The 24,263-nt window shown below is 46.0% G+C and overlaps 1 protein-coding gene across 10 annotated transcripts in view; it reads left to right on the plus strand.

The window, feature by feature from the left end:
• Positions 1-24,263, plus strand: part of RBFOX1 (RNA binding fox-1 homolog 1) — a 1,986,757-nt gene that overhangs the window by 181,527 nt on the left and 1,780,967 nt on the right. For all 10 annotated transcript variants that reach the window (XM_074346731.1, XM_074346734.1, XM_074346737.1 and 7 more), the window contains exon 2: positions 425-463. In XM_074346731.1, coding sequence (XP_074202832.1) covers positions 425-463 — 39 coding nt within the window. The remainder of the gene's footprint in view (positions 1-424; positions 464-24,263) is intronic.

Below are 24,263 nucleotides of genomic sequence, written 5' to 3' on the forward strand. Positions count from 1 at the left end.
GCATTGAAAATACCTACTTCAGATATGTCTGACTCCTTATCATTCGGCTGTAACCCTCCCTGACCCCCAACGTAAAGTAGCACCTATCACTCTCAATCCCACAACCCAGTTTGTTATCATGATTGGCCTTATCACTCTCTGATATTATCTTTATCTGTGGTTATTTGTTACTTTCCTTATTTGCCTTGTCCTTCCTCCTCCCTCCCACCCGGTGGCAGGGACTTGTTATCGTGTTTATTGTTAAAAACACAGAGCCCACAATAGCACCTGGTATGTGTTAGGCACCCAATGAACATTTTCGGAATGTATGAATCACATATTTCTTTCTAAGGAATGTGGTTATTTTGTCTAAGAGAAAAAGAAAAGAAAAGAAATTGTTTCAATGTGAAACTCAACATTTGTCTTTGAATTTTTTTTTATGCAGAATCTGCTGTCTCTGCCATGCAGCTTGGTCGAGGGTCAGGTAAGTACTCATTTCGTCCTGACTTGGGACTTTTGTTAAGTCTGGTGGAAATGATGGAGGTAAAAAAGTCTCATGTTCTCTATTACTGTGCAAAGCCAGCCCAGCCACATAGTCGGCATGGCTAAGGAGAGGGGTGGGCAACTCCTGTGCTCATAGCCTCTGGCTTTTTTTATCCTCCCCTCCCAGTTGGAGGGGTTTGGCATAACTGGCACATACTTGCTACCAGGTACAATCCTGTGCCCAAGGCAGACATATCTAATCAATCGCAGCACAATTCAACCCTTACACAGAACAGATACTACCGATTGATCAAGGAAGGCTGTGAGATGAAACTTACTTGGCATCTTTCATATTTGAACTCTAGATGGGTGTTTAGGTGGCTTTGCATTAGGAATGATGAGAGTGGTTGTGAGGATGGGAATCTTGCCCTTTCATCTATTTCATCACTCAGCTTTGAAGGCGAATGAAGGAAACCCACATCTTCCGGCATCACGCCACGTTTTTATTAGCATTGGAGCCACCAGAGCTTGGCCATGTAAGAATATAATTGAACCAAACGGATCTATACCTTGGGGCAAAGCATTTTTTTTTTATTGATTCCAACTCTACATTATTATTGTTGCTTAATGAGGAACTAATGTAATTTCTAATGAAGCCACATGGCCCTCAGATAGATGAAGTAAGATTTTATTTCCCTTGTGATGCTGTATCCTCTCTTCAATTAAAACCCGGGAAGGAAAATTAATACAAATGTAAGAAATTTTTTTTCCTAAGAGTAGTGTCAGGACAGCAGCTTTTTATTACATATGTAAATTTTCTGTGTGATGGGATTTGAGAGACACGTGCCTGGCCCTTGAGTGGATGGGAGATGGTTAAAGTGGTGAAGTAGGCTTCCTGGGGAAGTTGAATCTGTGGTCTCTGGCTCCACTGCCCTTTCCCCTCCTCCTGGCGTCACTGTCCATTGGAGCACCCCTCCCCACGCCCCTGCTGTTGGCTGCCAGTTATGCATAGAAAAATTTGAGAAATGGAGTTTTTTCTTGAAGTAACTTACTACCATTATTATTATTTTGGTTTTGTATTTTTTTAACTTAAAAATTATACAATTTTTTTTACAATATACAATTGTACAGTAATTTTTAAGGTTATTTTCCATTTACAGTATTACAAAATATTGACTATATTCTCTGTGTTGTACAATACATCCTTGAGCCTGTCTTACAACCAATAGTTTGTGCCTGGCTTTTCCCCTCCTCCTGTGCTGCCCCTCTCCTACTTCACACTGGTAACCACTAATTTGTTTCTTATACCTGTGAGTCTGCTTCTTTTTTTGTTATATTCACTAGTTTGTTGTATTTTTTAGGTTCCATATATAAGTGATGTATAATATTTGTCTTTGTCTAATTTCACTTACTATAATGCTGTTCAAATTCATCCATGTTGCTGCAAATTCCATTATTTCATTCTTTTTTATGTCTCAGTAGTATTCTATTGTGTGTGTGTATATACATATACACATACATACATACCACTTCTTCTTTATCCATCATCTGTCAGTGGACACATAGGTTGCTATCATATCTTGAAATTTGTAAATAATGCTGCTGTGAACATTGGGGCTCATGTGTCTTTTCAAAATGGTGTTTTAATTTTTTTCAGATATATACCCAGGAGTGGAATTGCTGGGTCATATGGTAGTAATTTATTGATGTGAAACTCATATAAAATTAGCCATTTTAAAGTGAACAATTTAGTTGTGTTTGATATATTCACAGTGTTGTGCAACCATCACCTCTAAACATATTCGTCACCCCAAAATGTAACCCTGTGAGCTGTCACTTCCCATTCCCCCTCCTCCCAGCCTATGGCAGCCACTAATCTGCTTTCTCTCTCTCTGGATTTGCTCATTCTGGACATCTTATATAAATGAATCCAAAAATATGCGGCCTCTTGTGACTGGTTTCTTTCACTGAGCATAATGTTTATGAGATTCAGCTATGTTGGCACGTGGAATGTCAGTGCTTCATCCCTTCCCTGGATGAATCATGTTCCATTGCATGCATGGAACACATTTGTTTATCGACTTGTCTGTTGGTGGATATTTGGGTTGTTTCTGTGCTTTGGCTATTATGAATAGAGCTGCTGTGAACATGTGTGTACAAGCATTTGTTTAAACACTTGTTTTCCATTCTTTTGGGTATATACCTAGAAGTGGATTTGCAGTGCCATAGAGTACTTTTGTGTTTAACTTTTTGAAGAACCAACAAACTTTGTGAATGTGCGAACCAAAAAAAAAAAAAAAAGGAGTCTCAGCAAGATCTCCAGTGTCTGCTGAGATTTGAAGCCTGGCAGGCTGGCTCCGGGGACTGTGTTTCCAGCCACCATGCTGTCCTGCGTTTGGGGGTGTCAACCCTGGTTAGCACGTTCTACTCGTCCACTGCCCTGGGGAATGTAGGGGTGGAAGGAGAGTGGAGGGCAGGCTCCTCTCATCTCGAGGGATGAAATGTATCATTCCTGGCTGGTATCCCTCTTTTTCCATGTGCCATCTTGACCCCTAAACTTTGGAGAATCCGTGCAGTTGCTGGGTCACTAGACTGAGTCATCACTTGATTTGTTGATAGGTTAGTTGACCCAGTTACTCGGTCTTTCTCTTTCTCTCAGGGCTGACAAAGTCAATTTGACAAAATGATAACAATTCATTGAGTATCAGCTGTGAGCCCTGTGCTAAACTTGAATTAATCTAACTCTTCTATAGCACCTAGGCAGACCAGGTCCCAGCATCTCTCGTTTCCTACCACTGGCGGCGGGGGTGGGGAGCCCAGAGTGGTGAAGTAACTTGTCCACAGTCACACAGCTTGTAAGTGGCAGAGCTGGAATTTGAACCCAGGTATGTGCATCTCTGCAGCCAGGAGTCTCCCTGCTCTGTCTGCAGGCTTCTCCAGACCGCCCCAGGCATCAACATTTTCCACACTAGAGTGAAGATTTTTTAAAATCTCATTACAGTTTGGGCTTTCCTGAACCCACACAGTCCCCAGAACATCTTGAGATGCTGGGAACTTCTAAATTGGTTGTGAGAAAATGGGAATTCCCATTGGGGGAATGATATTCCATTCTTCTCTCTTCCCAGTAAAACCACTAGGAAGCATATTGCAAAACAGAAGTCTGGAATTTACGGTCAAGGTGACTTTTGTTTTTAACTGATTTTGCATCCTGCCTTCTCAATACTTTGTCAATAGCTGGAGTGAGGTCTGAATTTGTCGTGTGAAGTTGGTCATCTTTCTTCCCCCAGCGGGATGCTTTGCAAAACTGCACAGGGATGGTCCAGGCCCCTAGAGTTGCTGGCAGCCCAGGTAGCTGGAGATGGGTGCTTCTCAGGTGAGAGGGAGAAGGGAGTGACAAGGGTGACATGGGCAGGTGGGTCCTTTTTCCAGGAAGTCCCTGGCTCCCCAGGCACCAAGCAGTTAAATGCTCTGCCTGGAAAGTAACTTCCCCCAGGTTCCCTTTCCTGAGCGTGATAAAGCACGAGGGGGGGCTGGGGCATATTTACACCTGTTCCGCGTGCAAGTTTCAATGGCAGTAATTCTCTGACCTTTTAAAATGGATAAATCTCCTTGGCAGTGGCATATTTCTGAAGCTTAGCTTGGAGTGGGGGCTGAGGCACTGGGAGACGTGGCCAGACCAGGGAGAAGATTGATTAACCCCGAGAGGGTTCTGTTCTGGAAACCTGCCACGCCCATGGCCCCACTCAGGGTGGTTTGGGTAGGAAAAAAGTGTGGTTTTGGCCGGAGTGTGAGTCCTTGCATCACCTCCCAGATGGATGAAAGCAGGCAGGCTGTTTTTCAGATTGAGAGTGGATTTATTCCTTTGATCACCTGCCTTCGTCTGCCTCCTCTGTGAGTTCCGATGGATGCTCTGTTCTCGTGTCTCTGTTGTTTGCCGTCACAGGGAACACAGGGTGAGAATCTTATTATCACGGGTTCTTTAACTCCCTTGCAGCATCACCAGGGAGCATAATAACCTCTGTGGCTGGCAGTTCCCCTCCTTTTATCCTCCTTTCCTTCCTTCTCCCTCCAGAGCTCCCAACCAAGAGGTGTGGGAGAACCTGTAGAGAAGGGTTGGGTATTTCTCAGACCTACTATGTGCCAGGTGGAGTCCCACAAGAAAGGTTATTAGTAAACCCATTTGCAGGTGGCGAGCTTCATGCTCAGAGAGGCAATAACTGTCCCATGTCACCCAGCTCACTGGAGGCAGGACAAGGATTAAAATCCGGGTCTGACTGACTGCGGCGTATTTGCGCTTTCTGATGCTGCCTCCAGAGTGGGGAGAGGTGGTGTAGACTTTCCAGAGCGTCTCCTTCCCAATGTTCAGGTTCCTCCCTTATTTCTCAGGGTGGTGCCTACGCTCCCGTCTGCACTGGGTCTCACCTTCCATCAGCCATTTGTAAGTTCACAGCAGCCCCCCTGTTTAAGAGGCTGGGACTGACTTCCCAGCGATCATTTCCTAACAGAAGGAATGCTCTTTCCAGCTCAGCAAGTGTCGGTTCATAATTACCAGTGTAATTAGAGCAGGATTTACCATCTGAGCCTCTGTGGAGGCTGCAAGCCTGACTGCGTAGGTAGCTCTGGCTTAGAAGGGTGTCTGGTTCCCCAGGGAACCCAAGGAATCTTCTGGGTCCTGCAGAACCATATGGAATTACCAGCAGATCCAGAGGCTTCCCACAGTTCTAAGAATAATGCCCAGACACCCTGACATGAGCTGGCTACCCCGGCACCTTTCTGACCTTGGAAGCTCTCAGATTCAAAGCCACCTCCTTTTAGGAGCCTCTGATGACTGGCCAAAGAATCAGCATCTTTCCTGCCCCATATGTGATCTTTTCTATTGCTGTTTTATCTTCCATGGCATTTAGCATTATCTGAAATGATACTCCTTTCTTGTGCTCATGTTTATTTACTTGACTCCTTCTTACCAAAATATAAGCTCCTGAAGAGCCATGTCTTGCTCACTTGTCTTCATCATTCTTGTTGAATTGAAACCTGAGACCTTCGTTGACACCTTGTTATTCCTGTTACACTCTGTCATGTCCCATTGTTTATCTCCATGCCTCGCTTTTTAATAACTAACCATTTTTTTTCTTTGTGCTTGATGAAGTCTATAAAATTCATAATAGGAAGCACCTTATCTTTTTACTCCATTGGATCCCCAGTACCTTGTGTAGTACCTGGTAGGAGGTAGATTCTCAGTGAACATTAGATGGGTGGGTGGATGGATAGATGGATGGATGGGTGGATAGACAGATGGGTAGTCAGGTGGATAGTTGAATGGATGGGTAGGCAAGTCTGGCTAAAGTTTTCTGGAATACCCCTTGGACACATAAAGGTATGCTCTCTATTTGACAAACCTTATTAATTTTACAGTAAAGGCCTTGGGCCCTGTATTTTCTTTTTAATCTGAGATGGGTTGGTTAGAGTTTCCCTGAGCTACTGTATTTCTGTTGGTTTTTCTTGGTACTGGTCACAGTTTGTGCTTTATATATTTTGAGTCCATGTTCTTTGATTCACAAAGGCGATTTATTGACCAGCACTGATTATGGATTGAGGCTTTTATTAATATACAATGACCATCTCAAGGTTGGATAATGCTTTCTGCCTTGGGTTTTTCTAAAATCAATGTTACTTTCTATCTGTCTTTGGTTTCCATGGGCCTGGGCACATCCTTTCATTGTTACTCGTTTAAAATTTCCCCTTGGAAATGCAGATGTCTCTTGGAAGTAGCTGATGGATGAATCTTGTTTATTCACCCCGTCTGAGACTCATAGCTTTTTAACTGAGGAGTTCAGTATCAGTATAGTTGCCATGGTATACATGTCTGATTACCTGTCATTTAAAAAAATTATTCCCTAAAAAGATCTTTTCTTGCTGCTTCATTTATTTTCTCTCTTCTTGGCTCTGCAGATTTCTGTTTGATTTGCTTTTATCTTACCTGCTGATTGGGACGGTAGGTAGGCATCCTGTTATTAATTCTACACGTGTTTGCCTTTCACTTCTTTGAAAAGGATGCTGTAACCCTTGTTTCTCTAATAGTCAAGGTCAAGAATGAAATGGCATCTTTGAACTCCGTCCAGGCAAGATGAGGACATTCAGCTCACCTGCACTTTGCATTTCTCTGCACCTCTTCCATGTTCCCAGGGGTTGTCACTATAATTGGGACTTCAGAGCCAGTTTAATGCCCATATGTTATAATTTTGTCACCTTCGTAGTAATTAGATAATGCTTGTGGAGGGGTTAATATGTAAGAGGCACGGTGCTAAGCACCAAATATAGAGTTTCTTACCTAATCTTCATAAGAACCCGATGAGGAACTGTCCTTGCCGCCACTTTTTGATGGTGAAAGTGAGTTTTTGGGGTTTCATAGCTTGTTTGAGAGGGTGGCAGAGCTGCTAGTATGTGGAACTGCCTCTAGCTCTTAACCACAGCTGTCTTGCTCACTGTCAGTGAGGACTGCTGCCAGCTGTGTGTGGCTTGGAAATGTATTTACACCCAGCAGATCAGCGAGACCCTTACCTGTTCTGTTTCCACCCACAGTACCCCTCCTCGAATTAGATTTTTGTTATTGACCCCCGACTTCCAGATCAGCACCACCCACATTGTCATGTGCTGAGGAAGCCCCTACAGACTCTGGTTAGGATGCAGAATCTGATCCAGTAAGTCTGGAGTGAGGCCTGAGATCCTGCCTTTCTTACACGCTCTGAAGTGACGCTGACGCGGCGGGTCCGAGCGCCTGTCTGTGACAGTGCGATTCCAGATTATTCCAGAACCTCGTCCCTCTGCCTGCTTAATTGGCTTTGTTTTTATTGGCACTCTAGCTCATTACTCTTTAATGCAGTGGTTAAGCAAATGGCCCCTGAAGACAACTGCCTTGATTCAAATCCCAGCCTGGCTGCTGACTCACTGGGGTAACAGTGCCATCTCACTGGGTTGTTGTGGGGTTTAAGCAAAGCAAGATAAATGAAGTGTTTAGAATGGTGTCTGGCAATTGGGGAGGGTAAGGTGCATGCTTGGTATTATTATTTGCTCCATCGGAGCCCTTCAATGTGTCACAGCACAAACCTTTCACTACTTCCCTATCTGCTTCCCCTTTCCCCCTCCCCCAGCTCCTTTCCCAGCCTATGGGATTTGTGCAGACTCTATCCTTAACCTTCAGAGTCTTCCTGTTTCCTCTGCATGAATCCTCTCCTCATAATGGCTGGAGTCTCACCTCTTCCACGCAGCCCTCCTGGCTAACCTTTCTCAGTCCAACCCTCTCATTTAAAATAAATGAGAATATCTACCTCACCATCTAGCTGCAAGAGTACATATTGAACTCTTTGTAACTGCAACTTGAGTAAGAACAGAGCACTGCTGTTGAGCTACCTGCAGGACTGTTTGTACTGAGTGGGTTGTATAAGCTTGGATTCAAAAGGGAATTGGTCAGGGTAATAAAGGTTTAGAGACTGCTGCGCAGAGAGAGCAATGGAAGAAGAAGGGAAAAGAGACACAAAGCAGCTACCATTTGGAGGAAAATTTTGGGGGCACATCAGAGATTGTGGAAGGGAACTGTTGGGAAGTTCTGCACTGTTATGTGCAACATTTCCCCCTTCCCATCACCCTGTGAATGGTTCAGCAAAATGTGCATTTCCTGTTAGTGTTTTGTGGTTTTGGCTCTGTTTGGGGGTGCGGTGGTGAAGCACTAGGTATGGTCTCAAGCAGACATGGCAGGTCTCAAGCTGACAAGCTGGCCACCATCTACACTGCTTGCTCATCTACACTGAGGTGGGACTCAGGTGTTAGTAGCTTTGAAAACTTCCCAGGTGATTCCAATGCACAGCCAAGGTTGGGGACCATCAACTTTAAGCTGTGTGCCCCTCATTTGTTGTGTAGGGTGTTCATAGTGTTAAGTGCTCAGAGCAGTTTTTTTTTTTTTTTTTTTTTTTTTTTAAAAAGGTGGTGGTCATGTTACTGTGGTCTTCTAAGTGTGGAGAACAGAGCTAATTCGGTTTCTTCCCTGCAGGGCTTATCAGCCAGCACCTTTCATACCTCATGATATGCGTTGACCATACACGCTTTTAGGGGAGTATCTCCTAACATGTGGGTACTTGATACCTGCTTGTCTGTGGGCCCGAGAGCCAGTTTCAGGGAGACGGAAAAGATTTCCTGTATGCCTTTACGCTGTCAGATTTGCTGATGATCGCGGTGCTGGTGAAGGTGACAGTGATTTTGATTATGATCACCTCACTACCAAGCAAAGACCCAAAGACCCAGGAGAGGAATGCTCAGCCCCCTTCCTGGGGACAGGGTGTCTTCCCTACCAGGTGGCCCAGACTGTCACTTCTAATTTGGGAACCGGTCTTACTTTGCATATGTGATTGAAGTAATTGCACTGGCTGTTTCTCTTAATCTACGAGATGCTGAGTAGGGATGGGACAGCTAATGGAATTAGTTCTGATTTTCTCTGGATTTTTTTTGCTTCCCAGTCACTGCCTCTTTGCTCTCCCTAATTGTGAGCTCTGTATCAGGGAGTTGGGGTACATATGATACTGAACTCTCCCCTCTTTCATGGGCTCCTCATGTCTCAGGATGGATTCCTTACAGCTACTCCTCATGTGGCTGCTTCACAGCTTTCTGATTGCAGAATGGGCTCCCTAGAGACACAAAGTTGCAAAACGATGTGTCTTGTCACTGACGGGAATTTCTGGCTCAGGCCCTGCTGTCCTTCCCCAGCCGTTAGTGTGACATTTTCCGTCAGCTCAGGCAGAAGGGTGGTGATGGAAAGATCGGCTCATCCAACCCAAATGTAGTTCCCCTCGCTGCTCACTGCACATCCTGGTGGCCAGCTTGATTTTCTCACTTCCAACAGATCAGTATAGAAGGAGTAAGGAATCCACAACCCATGGAACTGAAATTCTGCATCCCCACCTTCCTTGAAAGAGCAGGTGACAGAAGAGGCAGCCAAACATTCCTGACTCCACAGCCAATGTTACTTCCTCCCTGGAGGCTCGGCTTGGTGGAGTAAATTTCAGAGTCCTGGCGTTTTTCATCCCAATTTAGGTTAGACTAGCAAAGGGAGTTTGATTTCTAAAAGTGGGACGGTCTTCACATTGTCCATCAGAGGGAGGGAAGGCTGTGAGCATTTATGGGGTTGTGTGCTGCTGGCAGTAGAGTGCCCGGTGTGCCTTCCAGTAATGGGTAATAAATGTGTAGTTATTTAATTTGTAGCCAGAGCTGCAGCATTATCGATTGCTTGGAACGTCTAAAGCTCTAGACGGTGAAAGCCCCTTGCACGAAGAAGTGTATCTGTAGCAAATCATCGAGCATTTAAAGTTAAACAGACACACATAAAACATACACAAGGTAATACTCATGGGCCTTACGAGTGCGGGATTAGAAGTACCAGTGAACTTTGAGGCGCCAGCGCGAGATTCAGACGTGCAGAAGGATGGATGGATAGATGGCATCAGCCTCTGTCCAGATCCCCCCACTGCTCTTTACCCTCGCTGTGCCCTGGGAGACTTCCCTCTGTAGACCACAGTCCCAGGCTCCCTTGCCCACTGGCTTCTGGTTGGGTTTGGGCAATAGAGAGCCATGGCAGTTTATGAGAGGAGGGAGGAGAGGGCAGGGTATTTACAGATCCTGCTCCCTCCCATGGGCTACAATAGTCCTAAATTAAGACAGCAGGCAACCTTCTCTGTCTGTGTTCAGGCTCAGAGGTTGTGCAGAGCCTGGAATTCCATGGTTACTAGCCCCAGAGTACTCTGGTGGTCGCCCTTGCCCCTACCTACACCTTTGTAAACAGTCCCTTTATTAAATTCTTCTCAAATTATCCTAATTCGAGTGTGCCATCTGTTGCCTCCTGGAACCCTGTCTCATATGATGGGCAAGACATGGCTCATTCCATTACATATAAATGAAGTCACAGTTTAAATTCCATGTTTTCAGAGACACCTCCCTGACCCCTGTTCTTCTCTATTACAGCATCTGTTTGATTTCCTTTATGGCACTTGTCAAATCTGGGTGTTTTTATTTGACTGGCAAGTCTGTTGTTCATCTCCTCCCCTAGAACAAGGACTTTAAGCACAGAGAAGTTAAGTGACTTGTCTGAGGCCACACAGCTAGGAGAGGGTAGAAATGCAACTTGAGCTTAGGACTCTGATTCCAAAGGGTGCCCCCCACCCCTCAAACCGGATCCATGCCTAGAGGCTGAGCTGTAGGTGCGGCACTATTTCCTTAGAATCACTCCACCCCCGTTACCTGTATTTATGGTGGACAGAGAAAGTCGGGTTTCCTGAAACTTTCCATGGCCAGAAGTTGACTTTCCACCAGGCGTTTTGCCCAAATGCAGAGGCAGAGACTGGTTCTCAATGTCTGGGGTCCTTCCCTTCCTCTGTTTCTCTCTCTCCATCCTCCAGCTCAACCACCAGGACGTCAGGAGCTTGACCCTGTCCACAGACCCATCTTTCTCCAGTCAAGAGGTGGTTTCCATGCCCAGGCCTGTTGGGGCTGGGGCTGCTCAGATGCTCCAGTGCCTGGGTCCTCCCCAGAGAGTGGGAACTGCCTGACATTCACATAGTAATTTGTGATCTGGTTTCCTTTCAAGGGAGAAACACAAAAGAAATCCCCGCTGTGCTTTGCAGAATTGTTAATGATGTGTATTGAAGCGTTTGACCACTGGTTGAAGCCCCCGGGGGGGGGGGGGGGGGGTTCTCCTAATCTCCCTCAAAGGCCCTAAGGAGGTTGAGATAAAAGCACATGCATACCTGTTACACATCTAGAAACTACCTCTCCCAGCTATACATCATATATAGATTAAAAAAAAAAAAAGACACACCTACAGCTTTGTTTCTCTAAATACAAGTATAAAGAAGAAAACAAAAATGTTCCTTGATTCCATCACTTAGGTAACTCCTGCTGACATTAAAAATATACTCGGTTAGGCCATTCACATGGGACAGAAAGGCACAAAATGCCTGTCCCCTTGGTCCCCCAGCCCAGCCTGTCCTACTTCCCAGTGGGTCCCTGAATTCCTTCCAGAAATATGATCTAAGGCGGTGTATGTGTGTGAAAGTGTGTAGTAGCCTTAAACATGGATACCGAAGCGGTCACACAGAGCACTCCTTTGTGACTTGATTTATTTTTCTCGTATCTTGGAGCTCTTTCTCTGTTAGCACACACAGTTCTAGCCCTTTCTTCACGATGGCTGTTTAACATGTCATCTTCTGCCTGTACCGTGATTTGTTTGATCTTGACAGTTAGGCTATTTCCACCAATTTGCTCTTAGAAACAATATTTCAATGAATATCTTTGTGCATGCATCTTGCTGTATTCTGCAGGGAGATCCATATAGACTATATCCCTGAAGGTGGAACGGCTCGGTCAAAGGTCAGAGCGTTTTAAATTCCAATCGATATTGCAGAAGTACCCTTCATGATGGTGGTAGCCGCATAAGCGATCATATCATTGAATGTCAGTGTCTGGATCCCCACCCAAGTCGATTAAGTCTAAAAATATTCAAAGATGCTCACTGTTGGGAGTGGAGGACTTTGTCTGCTGTTTCTCTGTATTACACTTGCAATTCCCCCTGGTGGTACTTTCCACGTTGAGCTGGATTTTCTTTCCTTGTCTGGCTCCCTCATTGTACTGGTGTCATCTAAGGCCGGATTGGGGTCTTAAACTAAGCCTCCTCACCCAACTCATCAGCGAGCTTACAGCTGACAACCAGACATGCTGGTTTGAATCTCTCAACTGTTCCCTACGACAACTGCCATGGAAACACGTTCTCAGCTCCCAAGGATGTGATTACCACCCAGCTGTGTGTCTGTCTTCTTGATCTTGGCCAGTTGCTGTTTCCTGGAAAAGGAAGATACTGTGTACCTCCTGAGGCTGAAATTTCTTGCTCGGCCTTTGTATCACTTTGCTTGGGCTGCTGTAATGGATTAATCACAGTCTGGGCAGCTTAAACCACAGATACACATTTTCTCGTTGTTCTGGAGACTGGAAGTCCGAGGTAAAGGCTGTCGCAGGGTTGTTTTCTTCTAAGGCCCCTCTCCTAGGCTTGTAGGTGGCTGTCTTCTCTTCTCTCTGTGTCCTCACATGGACGTCCCTCTGTGTGTTTGTCTGTGTCCTAATCGCCTCTTCTTTTAAGGACATATTGATTACTGCCTACCCATTTAACCTCATTTTACCCTAATTACCTCTTTAAAGATCCTATCTCCAAGTAGTCACATTCTGAGGTCCTGGAGGGTAAGGACTTCAACATATGAATTTTGGAGGGGGCACAGTGCAGCCCATGACAGCTGTCCTCGTAGGTGGTGGTGACAAGGGCACCTGTCCCAGGTAAGATCCTACACTAGCAAATTTCACTATGGTGATCACATGACAAGCCCTTGGGAAATCACTCTTCACCATCACAGTGCCTCTGCCTGTCTCTTTTGGAGACCCAGCGCCTACAAGGCAGCTGGCCCAGGTGGGCTGCAAAGTGCCTGGGGTGGGCAGCTTGGACTCATTGCTTCCCAGGCCACGAACGCGGATGACTTTCCTGAGCCTGGTGCACCTGGATGCTGAAGGAATCTTACACTTCACACTGCACTTGGAAGCAAAGAGTTTGCCTCTCAGGCTGAGGAGAAGATGGGCAGATGTGTGTTTGGCTGTTTTTCCTGCCTCTTGGAGCCCAGCCAGGACTGGCTGGTGTGGTGCAACTTCTCATGGGTGAGCCAGTGGAGGAAAGAGAGCCAGGGCTGCTCGGTACAAAACTCAGCATGTGAGCCAGGAAGGAAGACAAAGTGGGTATTTGATTCAAATCTCATCTCCATGCTGACGCTGATGGATTGTAGGCAATGCTGGAAGTGCTGCGTGTACACGGATTCTGAAACCACGCCCAGGTTCATTAAGAAAGGATATCTTGATCCATTAAGAATGCCTGTCAAGGGCGCAGGGAAGAGTATGGGAGCACTTGTGCCATTCCTGCTTTGAAATGTGCATGAACTACCCTTTGAGAGGCCTCTGGCAAACAGCTGTTCCTGGGAACAGGAAGGAGCAATCTTCGGGCTGAGTGGGCTCCCTGGACAGGGATATTCTCAAGGTCCTGAAGGACAAATGGAAGGTGAGAATCATTGTTCTTCAGGGACTGTAAGTAGCTTGTGGGTCAGAAGACCCTCTTCTGGTTCTTTGCTTTTGAATTTTCTCTGAGAATTGATCGTATAGGGCAGATACAACCTGTCATCTACCATAGTCAATGAAATTGGTCACACAGTGTCACAGAGTTCTAAACTCAGCAAGAGCCTTCACGTCTGTGGCCCTCCGTAGGGGAGTCTTAAAACATTTTACAAAGCATGATTTGGAGGGGGGATTGACGCACATATTCCCATTGTCAGAGTTCAGAGTCCTCTATGGCTTGGGGTTCTACGATGAGGGTATAGTCACCTTTCGTTCTGGAGTCATTCTAGAAGCACCAATAGCAGGGGTCCAAACGTGATGTCCACGCCACCAGATGCTCTTGGCAGACATCACTAGTTCATCAGGACACACCTGGTCTCTGCTGATCTGTGATCACCACTCTTTCCCAAGTCTGGCCCCAGATGCCCCTAGAGGAAGCCTTGCTTGGCTAATCCTGTAAAGCATGTTTTCATCCCTGCTTATAACACAGTAGCGTTGCTTTAGATTTCCACAGCTCCTTCAGATCTACTTGTCTCCGGTTTCCATACCTTTCAGATCTCATCTTGTAGACCGACAGGTTCCTGTCTGTGTGGCCGTCTTGGCTGTCAGGCTCCATGGTTTGGAGTGTGAAATACAGTGCCCCTCACTACTTCTGAATATGCCAATTTGTCTTTCCTAATGCTCCAGGCAGGATCAGTTCTGAAATTTACCCTCAGATCTGTTGATAAAGCACAAGCCTATTGAGTGAATACAAATACGGATGAATGTATTAGTTATCCAGCGCCATGTAACAAATTACCCCAAAATGTTGTGGCTGAAAACAACACGCATTTATCATCTCACGGCTTCTGTGGGTCAGGAGCTGTGCAGTGGCTTCACAGGGGCTCTACTTCAAGATCTCTCACAGACTGCAGTCAAGATGCTAGCCAGGGCTGCAGTCATATTGAAGCTTCACTGGGCAGGAGCCATTTCTAGACTCACACTGGATGCTGGTTGGGTGAGAGCCTCAGGTCTTTGCTGGCTGTTGGCTGGAGACATTAATTCCTTGACACAGGGACCCCTCCAGAGGGCAACTCACAGGGTACCTAGATGAATGAACGTCTATGCACATGATCTACCAGCTTCCGATGTGCCCCTAAGACAGAAGCTGCAGTGTTTTGTAACCTAACCTTGGAAGTCACATTTCATCGCCTCTGCTTTATTCCTTTCATTAGAAGCAAATCAGTAAGTCCAGCCTACACTTAAGTGGAGGGGGTTCTATGAGGGTGTGAATACCAGGAGGCAGAGATAATTGGGGACCATCTTGGGGGTTGCCTACAATACTTAGAGTAAATGATGATGTGCTTAGTAATAATAACAATACTATAAATAGTAAGTACATACCAAATGCTGGGTACCATGATCAGGGACTTAGATGGATTTTAAAATTTATTCCTCATTATAACTCAAGGAGGGAAGTACCTTTCTCTCCATTTCACAGATGGAGAAATCAAGGCTTACAGAGGTTAGGTAACTTGCTTATGCTGTCTGACTGTGAAGTCCAGGTTTTTAACCATGAGGCTCCATTATCCTTGAATGATTTTAATGAATTTCCTTAAACACTGTCAAGAACTTTAGAAGTGAGTGTGCACCCTTTGTGGGTACACAAGGATGTACATAGGTTAGGGACCCAGGTAGAATTTGTGTTCAGGTTCCTTCTCTGCTCCTTACCACTGTGACCTGAGGGATGTTATTATCCTCTCTGATCTAATTTTCTCCATCTGAAAAATGGAGATGATCATAGTTCTTATGTCATAGGATTAGTGTGAGACTTGAAAGAGGCAGCACATGCAGAGTACCCAGCTCCTCGCAGGAATTCAGTATGAGCTAGTTTCCCTTCTCCCTGTTTCCCAATAATTTATTCTAATTTTACCAATTCTTTTGCCTCTCCTGAAGCTCTTCCTCTAAGAAACTGCTTTTTCCGGTCAATCTTTAAAGTAATAACACTTGAAACCCTATAAAAATGCCCTGCAACTCAGACTGCCTCCCGGCGAGGAGGTCTCAGTGACAGAAACTTGACTGCAGGGCTGTCAAAGTGGTGGAGGCTAACTTTTGAGCTCCATCCAGGGTCCTCTTACTTCCTGAAACTGCCCATGACGGAGAGAGACCATTTGGAGGGAGGGACAAGGTGGACTCCATGAAGCTTCTTGTTCTCCATCTGACCTCCAGTGTGGATGTGTTGTCCTCTGAGCAAGGAGAGTGGAGCCACGGGTCCCAAGGAGAGCCTGCCTTCCTGGCAGACATCAGTGCTCAACACCATCACTGTTTGGGGTGAACAGTGGACTCCCTGGCATGGGCAGGCGAGGAAGCTGGAGGAAAGAAGGTTTGGGCAGATGGCAGCAGGTGCATGGAATGCCCAACTGCAGTTATCTGTCAGGTCTTCTTGATTTGGAGGAAACGATGCTCTGCTCAGGGAGGTACCTGGAATGACTCTTTCTTCCCCAGTCAACTTGACCAGCCTGTCAGTGTTCTCTCTCTCTCTGAGAGTGTGAGTTCACTTCTGGTTTTACTTGGATCACTCCCAGGAGATAGAGAGGACATTGGTCAGGACTAAATGTTCTTCTCCTTTCTGAGCATGAAGCAAGCCCTGGTAAGACTAAGGCAATTTTTGTTTCTCTTAACAAGTTTTTCTTTAATGGCTTCCAGGATAATGGCTTCCAGGAACTTAAGAATAAAATCCAAGACTCCTTTACTTGGCTTAATAAACCCAGCAAAGTCAGAACCCCCTTGATCTTGTCAGCCTTGTTGCAGACCTCTTTCTCTTTATCCTTAAGCACTCTTGCCTCAGTGGAGATTCAGGTCACCAAATGCCTCCAGGCCTTTGCACTAGCTTATTCTTCTTCTCAGAGTGCTTTCCTCCAACTTCTCCCTGTCCTTTCATTGTTAGAATTCCTAGTCATCATTCAGGGCTCAGCTTTGGTGTCACTTCCTCAGGGAAGCCTTCCTGGAGTTCCTCAGTTAGGTCAGGCTGCACCTCACGTGGTGTCAAAGCTCCCTGTTTTCTCCCCTGAAGCCCACTGCAACTGTAAGTACAGCTGTGATTATCTGTCTTGTGTCCAGTTGCCCCCCTGGACTGAAGGCTCCCTGAGGGTGGGGATAAGGACCATCTTGTTCTGTACGGGTTCCTGAATTTCTAGCTCAGGGCTTGGGGAGGAGAAGATGCTCATTTGTTTATTTTTTTAATGATGAGGGAATGATGTGGATAAACAGAGAGAAGGGAGCCAAAGACTATATGAGAGTCATAGATCTTGCAGGACCTGGCAGCATGGATCAGTTCTAGGTCACTCTGGATTATTGGGGGGAACCCAAGGATGATGTGGACTTGGGCCCTTTTCTCTTTCCTAGAAACTCAGGTCTGGAGGGGCTGGGCCTGGTCACTGTCCTGGGAGGTCCAGAAGCTGTATTCCTAGGAAGTGGAGGTATTAAAGCCTTAATATCCCTGGGATTCTCTTGTGTGCTTGAGACAATGGCATGTGGAGTCTAAAGAGCAAGACAGGGATAACTGTTATGTCTTCCAACATACCAGAACTCATGTCTACCTTGTGAGCAAGGGAAGCTTTATCACACTTCTCCTTGTTCTCAGTGAGCTATGCCTTCGATATGCATTATCTCCTTGAAATGATAATAGTGTTGGTGACGATAATGGAAGATGTTGGCAGTGATAATGGGGAATGGTGGGGATGATGTTGGTGATGGGGATGATGGAGGATAATGATGGTGATGGTGATGATGATGGTGGTGATGATGGTGATGATGGATAATGTTGGTGATAGAATAACGGGATGATGGTGATGAAAAAGAAGGTGATGATGGTGATGGTGGTGGTGATGCTGACGATAATGGATAGTGTTGGTAATGATGAGGATGACGGAGAATGATGTGGTGAGGCTGATGGTGATGTACTAGCTAAAACTCAAGTGCTGACTTATACGCCAGTACTCCGCCATGCACTTCAAACACAGTATCTCATTTAGTCCTTGCAAGGACATTTTCTAGTAGTTTCCATTTCCAGCATTATTTGCACTTCCATGAATGAGGACACCATAGTACAGAGGGGTCACCTACTTCTCCTGAAGTCACACTGTTAGTAAGTGGCAGAGGCAGGCCTGATCTCCAGCTTTGACTGACACCGGAGCTCTGTGGGCAGAAGAGGGAGAAGGTTGGGGCCCTTCTGCATTATGGGAGTCCTGGGCCACTGATAGCCTCATACAACTTTCTTTTCTGACCTCCCCTATCCTCTCACTTGACTGTGCTCAATTCTGCACTTAAGGTGAAGAGTCAAGGGACCACGTCATGAGATGAGAGTTGTTAGCTTCCTTGGGAGGGCGATAGAGTACAAGGAATTGGGCGTAAACATTCTCAATGCCAAGGGCTTTCCCCTGAGGGCTGGAATGAGACAGTGGCTTAAGTTCTAATACAGCCAGGTGGATAAAAAGCAGTTTTGAAACTAGACAGACTTGGGTTCAAATCCAACTTTTAGCCCTAACTGGCCATGTGACTTTAGGCAAGATAACGTCCTTGTCTTTCCTTGTCTGAGGACTCAATTTCCTTGTCTCGAAAATGGAGACAATGCTGCCTACTTGTAGGGCTATCATGCCTGGAGTAAGTCCTCACCTATGAGCTGGTATTATTATGTTGCTATCATCATTATCTCATGAGCTCAGAGCCCACCCAGAGGAGGGGCAGGCAACACCCTCTGAGCTCCATCATGTGCCAGATGTCTGACAATGACTGCACTTGGCTCTCAAGTCAGTCTTATAAGAGGGGTGATCTTCCCGGGAAATAGATGGCTCTCTGAGGGGTCATGTAGTTATTTCAGGGCTGTGCAGCTAATGAGGTGCCAGAGCTGGGATATGGAACTCAGAGGGCTCCCACGCCGTCGTTTTCCCTCTACCAGACCCCGGCATTCCAGATAGCCGCCAACATTCTTGGCACTGTAAGTGCTGAATCCTAGGACATCTCAAAGCCCAGAGCATCTGGAAGGAGGTCAGCCCCTGGCCTGAGCTATTATTTCCAACTGCTGCCGATCTTGGTGCTGCCCAAGGCCGGGCTGACCTTGGCCACTGTCTCTCAGATTAGAAGTCCACGAGCTGCAGCCACTGGCCTGGCATGACCTTGTCCTTAGTTTCTCCAGGAGGCAGGGCTGAATGGGTCTAAGGCGATGGATTCCTACTGCCCTTCTGTGATCACTCTGCTGGTATTGTCTAGTTCCGTTTGGTAACAGCTACTGATTACGTTCTGAGCCAGACACCACAACCCCACAAGGTGGGCAGTATCACCACCTCCTTTTACAGAACAGGGAACCGAGCTTAAGTGCTTTGTTCAAGGTCACCCAACTGGCAATGGCAGTGCCAGGGATTGAACCTGGGTTGCCCCTACTCTTAACCACAGTGCTCCTCTGTGTGTGTGTGAGGCCTCGGAGAGGCAGAGAGGAGAAGGGCCCTGGAAACGTCGCTATCCTGAGCTCTCTTCCAGGTAGGACTGCTTTGGGATGCTGAGTGCTTTTGAGAACAAAATTTCCAGCCTGTTGTGGTGCTGAGCTGAGGGCTGGGGGAGGTGAGTGTGGCCAGGTCTTACCGGGGCTCCTGTGGGCACTCCTGCCTGTGAGCCCAGAGCATTTGCTGCTCTTCAGCGAGCTCTGAAACTTCAAGGAGGCCTGACCAGCCAGATTCCAGACGGGAGCTGGGAGAGCAGAGTTCATGAGGTGGTGGCACCCCCTGCAGGCCACATGCTGGCAGTGCACCTGCCTCTGCAGTGCGAGTGTTTTATTTTTAATAAACTTTTTTTTTTTTAATTGAAGTATATACTGAAAGGCACCCAGTCTCAAGAGTACAGCTTGATGAATTATCACAGAGAGACTATGTGGGACATCAGCACCCAGAGCCACAGCTCTCCCCAGCATTTACCCTCCCCGGCGCGGTCCCGCTTCTAAGGCTCTCAGTTAATTTCAGGTGTTTTCAACGTCCTATAAATGCAGTTACACAGTATGCGTTCTTTTTATATTTGGCTTTTGCCCACAAGAAATGCATATATACATTCACCAAATAATGTGTACTAGAATGTTTATAGCAGCACTATTCATAGTGGCCCCGAATCAGCGACAGTGAGTGGGTAAAAACACTGTAGTATATTTATACAATGGAATTTTTACAGCAATGAAAATAGATCAGCAACTGCTCTGCCCAGCTACTCTAATGAATCCTCACTGAGCTTCGCTTGGCATTTACATACCTCTCAGATGAGCCCTAGGAGCTGTCCTATCAGGCAGCCCTGAGCTTACCCTCGCGTGGGGGACGATGCCCCAGGTCATTCTCAAACTGCTACTGTGGGTGGCCAAAGCCAGTACGGGTGCCCAAACCCTGAGGACAGCTCTTGCCCTACACATATCCTATAGCTTGGTTGTTCTCAAGCCTAGCTGCAAATTAGAATCTCTCAGGGAGCTCTAAAACACAAAAGGAGAGCACAAAACAAAAAACAAACAACCATGTCCAAGTCCCATAGTCAGAGATTCTGATGTGATTGGTCTAGAGAGGGACGTGATATAGGTATTTTTTTAAAGATTCCCTGCAATTCTCATGTGTTGCCAGAGTTAAAAATTGTAAGTGTGGTCCCTAGACCATCGGCATCAGCATCACCTGGGAGCTGGTTGGCACTGCAAATTCCTAGGCTCCATCCCAGACCTACTGACTCAGAGACTGTGGGTGTGAGGACTGCAGGTCTGTTTCAATACGCCTTCCATGGGGATACTACTGCCCAGACCCTCTTTCAGTGGAGACCGAGGGTTTCAGGGAGGCTGTGTTTGATGAGGGGAAAGTGAAGATCACAGATAAGCATGCTTTCCAATTCTAATTAAAGCCTTTCATGCCCATTTATTTAATGCCTATTCACTCAGTTCTTCCCACACACCAGACCCTATGCTACGTACTCAGTGTTGACTTCATGGAGTTTGCAGTCCAATGAGGGAAGAGGGGCTGTCATGTTAAGACACAACTGCAATGAAACCCAAGTACAGAATGCTAAATGTGCTTGGCAGGAGTGGGAAGCTCTAGGCAGGTCTTCTCTGAAGGATGTAATCTTAGCTGAAGATAAAGAGGATTTAACTGAGTAAAAGTGGAACAAAGAGCATTTTAAGCAGGGGGAGTACAGCAAGTGCAAAGGTCCTGTGGCCAGAGGGACACAACTATACTTTTTTTGTCTAATGGGTAAGCCATTTGGCCGAAATGACATTTAGCTTCTCTTACTAAACCACCAACCATCCAAGTGAGGTAGGACTTCGCTCTTCACTTCTGACCTTCAAGCACTGACCCGTACAGGAGGAGAAACCTCTTGATTTTCTCCATATTCCCTGGGTTCCTATTCACTTCTTTAGACCCTGGAGCCTAGAACAGAGATTGGCAAACTATGGTCCTTGGGCCAAATCTGGTCAACTGCCTGTTTTTGTAAATTAAGTTTCATTGGAATACAGCCATGCCCATTTGTTTGTCTATTGTCTATGGCTGCTGTCATGGTATAATAGCAGAGTTGAAAGCTATGACAGACTATATGGCCCTTTACAGGAGAAGGTGTGCTGATTACTAGCCTAGATAATTTTTTTTTTTAAAATTGAAGTATGGTCAGTTACAATGTATCAATCTCTGGTGTCCCAGCACAATGTCCCAGTCATGCATATACATACATATATTCATTTCCATATTTTTTTCCCCATCAAACATCACTGCAAGACTCTGAACACTTCCCTGTAGCCTAGATAATTTCTGAAACTCAGATCCCCTTGGCCTAGCTTTCACTATCGTCCTGATCTTTTTCCTCAAGACAAACCCTCCTCTCTCTTTGCTTTTTCTCCTCCTGCAATAAGAACCATCTGAAATCTAAGGCATGATGACTTTGAACTAGAAAGAATTAACTTCAGCCTTGGAGCACCTACACACGAAAAATCCTTTTCTCTATCAGCCTAGCAAAACTTTGCAAAGTCCCCACTCCCACTGGCTTTTCCTAGTGCTGATTGATTTAACAGAATATTTTCCATGTACACTCAGGTTGGGCAAATGTAATAAGAGCTGAGAGTGATGACAATACTGATCTGGGGAGACTGATGGACTAGCCCACGTTTCTCTTCGATGAGGCCAAGCCAGGTGTTGACATAGCAATACGTTTGCCTGCTCTGCTCATTAAAGTTTAATGTCTGAAAACGTCTTTGCCTCCCATCAGAGATCTTCTCGAATGCACGAGGTAGTCACACTAGAGACTGATTAAATCTTTTCTTTTTGCATCAGGGTTTGAGGGAATGTGTTTCTGCAATGGTGGCCAAAATGAGAAATTAATCACCCTGTCTCATTTGTGGCTGTTTCGAAAGAGACAGTGGGAGGGGAAAGACGGGGGTGGGGGGGAAGGAAAGAAAACAGAGGACTTTTAGAAAGGCAGAGATAAACAGCCTTCTCATGGGGCTTTGCAAACTCTTGTGCGTGTGGTGATTTACTTCATGACGGAGCACGAGATGGGGCCCCAATGCAGTGACAGTATATTTTGTTCTTAGTTATCCTTCGTTCTATGCCTTGGTGTCCTAAGGCACGGGTGTGAGTCCTTGTCAGGGCTCCAAAGGGAAGCTGAGTCTGGACTCTTAATATGCTGTCTTCCCAAACGATTCTGTGCCGTCTCGTTGGTGGACTGTCAATATCTTGTTCCCCAAATCCAGACATTTGGATTCCAGTCTTGGCACTATAATCTGTGGGCTGTGTGACCCAGAGCAGACACTTGACCTGTGTGTCAAAGGAGAATTGTCAGACCCTGACCTGCCTGTGTTGGGAAGAGCACAAGAGAACTGAGGGTTAGATGTTTCATTGCTTTCTTTCCACATGCACAGAATTTGGCAATGATGAATTACTCCAGGGGCATTGATGGATCTTGGGTAGGTGCCCAAGGTCTGACTCTGAGGGTAGGGAAGTAGTGGACGAGGGGGTCTTTGCCATGTACTCTCTCCCTCAACTCCCCTAAGGGCTCTTGGAGACAGTGTGCTCCTGGGGCCTGTGGGCCAATAGCAGAGGAGCCACATCCACCTGGCAGCTGGTGGGTGTGTGTGGATTGGTGTTATGGGGTTAGTGAATAGTAGATATGGTTGGGAAAGGACCAAGATGAAATTTGGATTCAGATACTGTTTTAGTCTGTTGGGATTGCTCTAACAAAAATACCATAGACTGGGTGGCTTATAAACAAGAGAAACTTACTTCTCATAGTTCTGGAGGCTGGAAATCTGAGACCAAGGTGTTTGACAGCTTTGGTGTCCAAAGAGGGTCTGTTTCCTGGTTTGTAGGCAGTGGTCTTCTCACTGTGTCCTCCCATGGTAGGAGGGGTGAGGAGCTCTCTGGGCCTCTTTTGCAAGGGCATTAATCCATTCTCATGACTTAATCACTTCCCAAAGGTCCTACCTCCTAAAAGTGTCACCTTTGGGGTTAAGGTTCCAACATATGAAGTTTGGAGGGGGGACACAAACATTCAGTTCATTGCAGATACCCAATAGTTTTTGCTTGCTGGGCGTCTGGGGTGGACCAGTTAAGGGACCTCAGAGATGAAGATGGTGGATCAAGGTGACTGAAAGTCCCAGTAGCACGTATGATCCTAGATGGCCGCCTCCCCACCCCTTCTTCACTATTCTCCACACACACCGATCATCTCCTAGCTCCTCTTCATTGCCTTTGCTTGTTCTCTTTTCCCCGTCTTCCCGCATCTGGCTCCTTCTCACCACTTGGTCTGGTCTTGTGTCCCCGTCTCCGAGTGGCCTCCCTGTCTACAGCAGCCTCTCCAGTCACACTGCATTTCAGCAGCCTGTTTATTACCTTCATCTCACATATCACCATCGGTTATTATCTCATCTACTCCTTGGTTCACATGTGTCCGTCAGGAGGAACCATATCTGTCTTGTTTACAGTGGTTGACCACCGGGCCAGCACAGAGCAAGCTCTCAGTAAGTGAGAGCGAACCCTGAATGCTTTTGGGGGAAACGGTTCCTGCTTTGAACTCCCTGCATTGCCAGAGAGTTTGGCGGTCATTACATCTTTATTTGCAATCGGCTGCTCCATCCCTGTGTTGCGATCCATTTCTAGTTAGAGTTCATTTTCAATTAAAAAGCGCATAAACCACAGCCAAAGTGCTAATACGTTTCTGCTCAGTAGAAAGACCCAGATCATGGATTTTATCATTTGCCACCATTGATTTTCCATGAGTAATAATTACATTTTATACACAACATCTGCACTAAGTGATATTTATATCTGAAATTATGTGGAATAACTTTTAATGTTAAAAGATTTTTTTTTTCAGGGAAGGGGAGGGTGAGTAAATTGAATTTTTTACTTTTGCCATCACTTTTTATCCAGACAATGCTCATTCTCATATGAAATAATAATTTAGCAATCAGAGCCTGAAATGGTTTTATAAATGAAGTTTGAATTGACATTTCCACCAGCTGGGATGGTAATTTTCAGCTTTCACCGGGGTTGGTGAATTTAGATCCGCTCTTGAAATTTACTTTGCTATTTATTATCTTTGAAATCCTCTGGGGGGTTTTCTCAGCTAACGCGGGATTT

The sequence above is a fragment of the Camelus bactrianus genome, chromosome 18 (genome assembly GCF_048773025.1).
Source record: "Camelus bactrianus isolate YW-2024 breed Bactrian camel chromosome 18, ASM4877302v1, whole genome shotgun sequence".
NCBI classification, from domain to species: Eukaryota; Metazoa; Chordata; class Mammalia; order Artiodactyla; family Camelidae; genus Camelus; species Camelus bactrianus.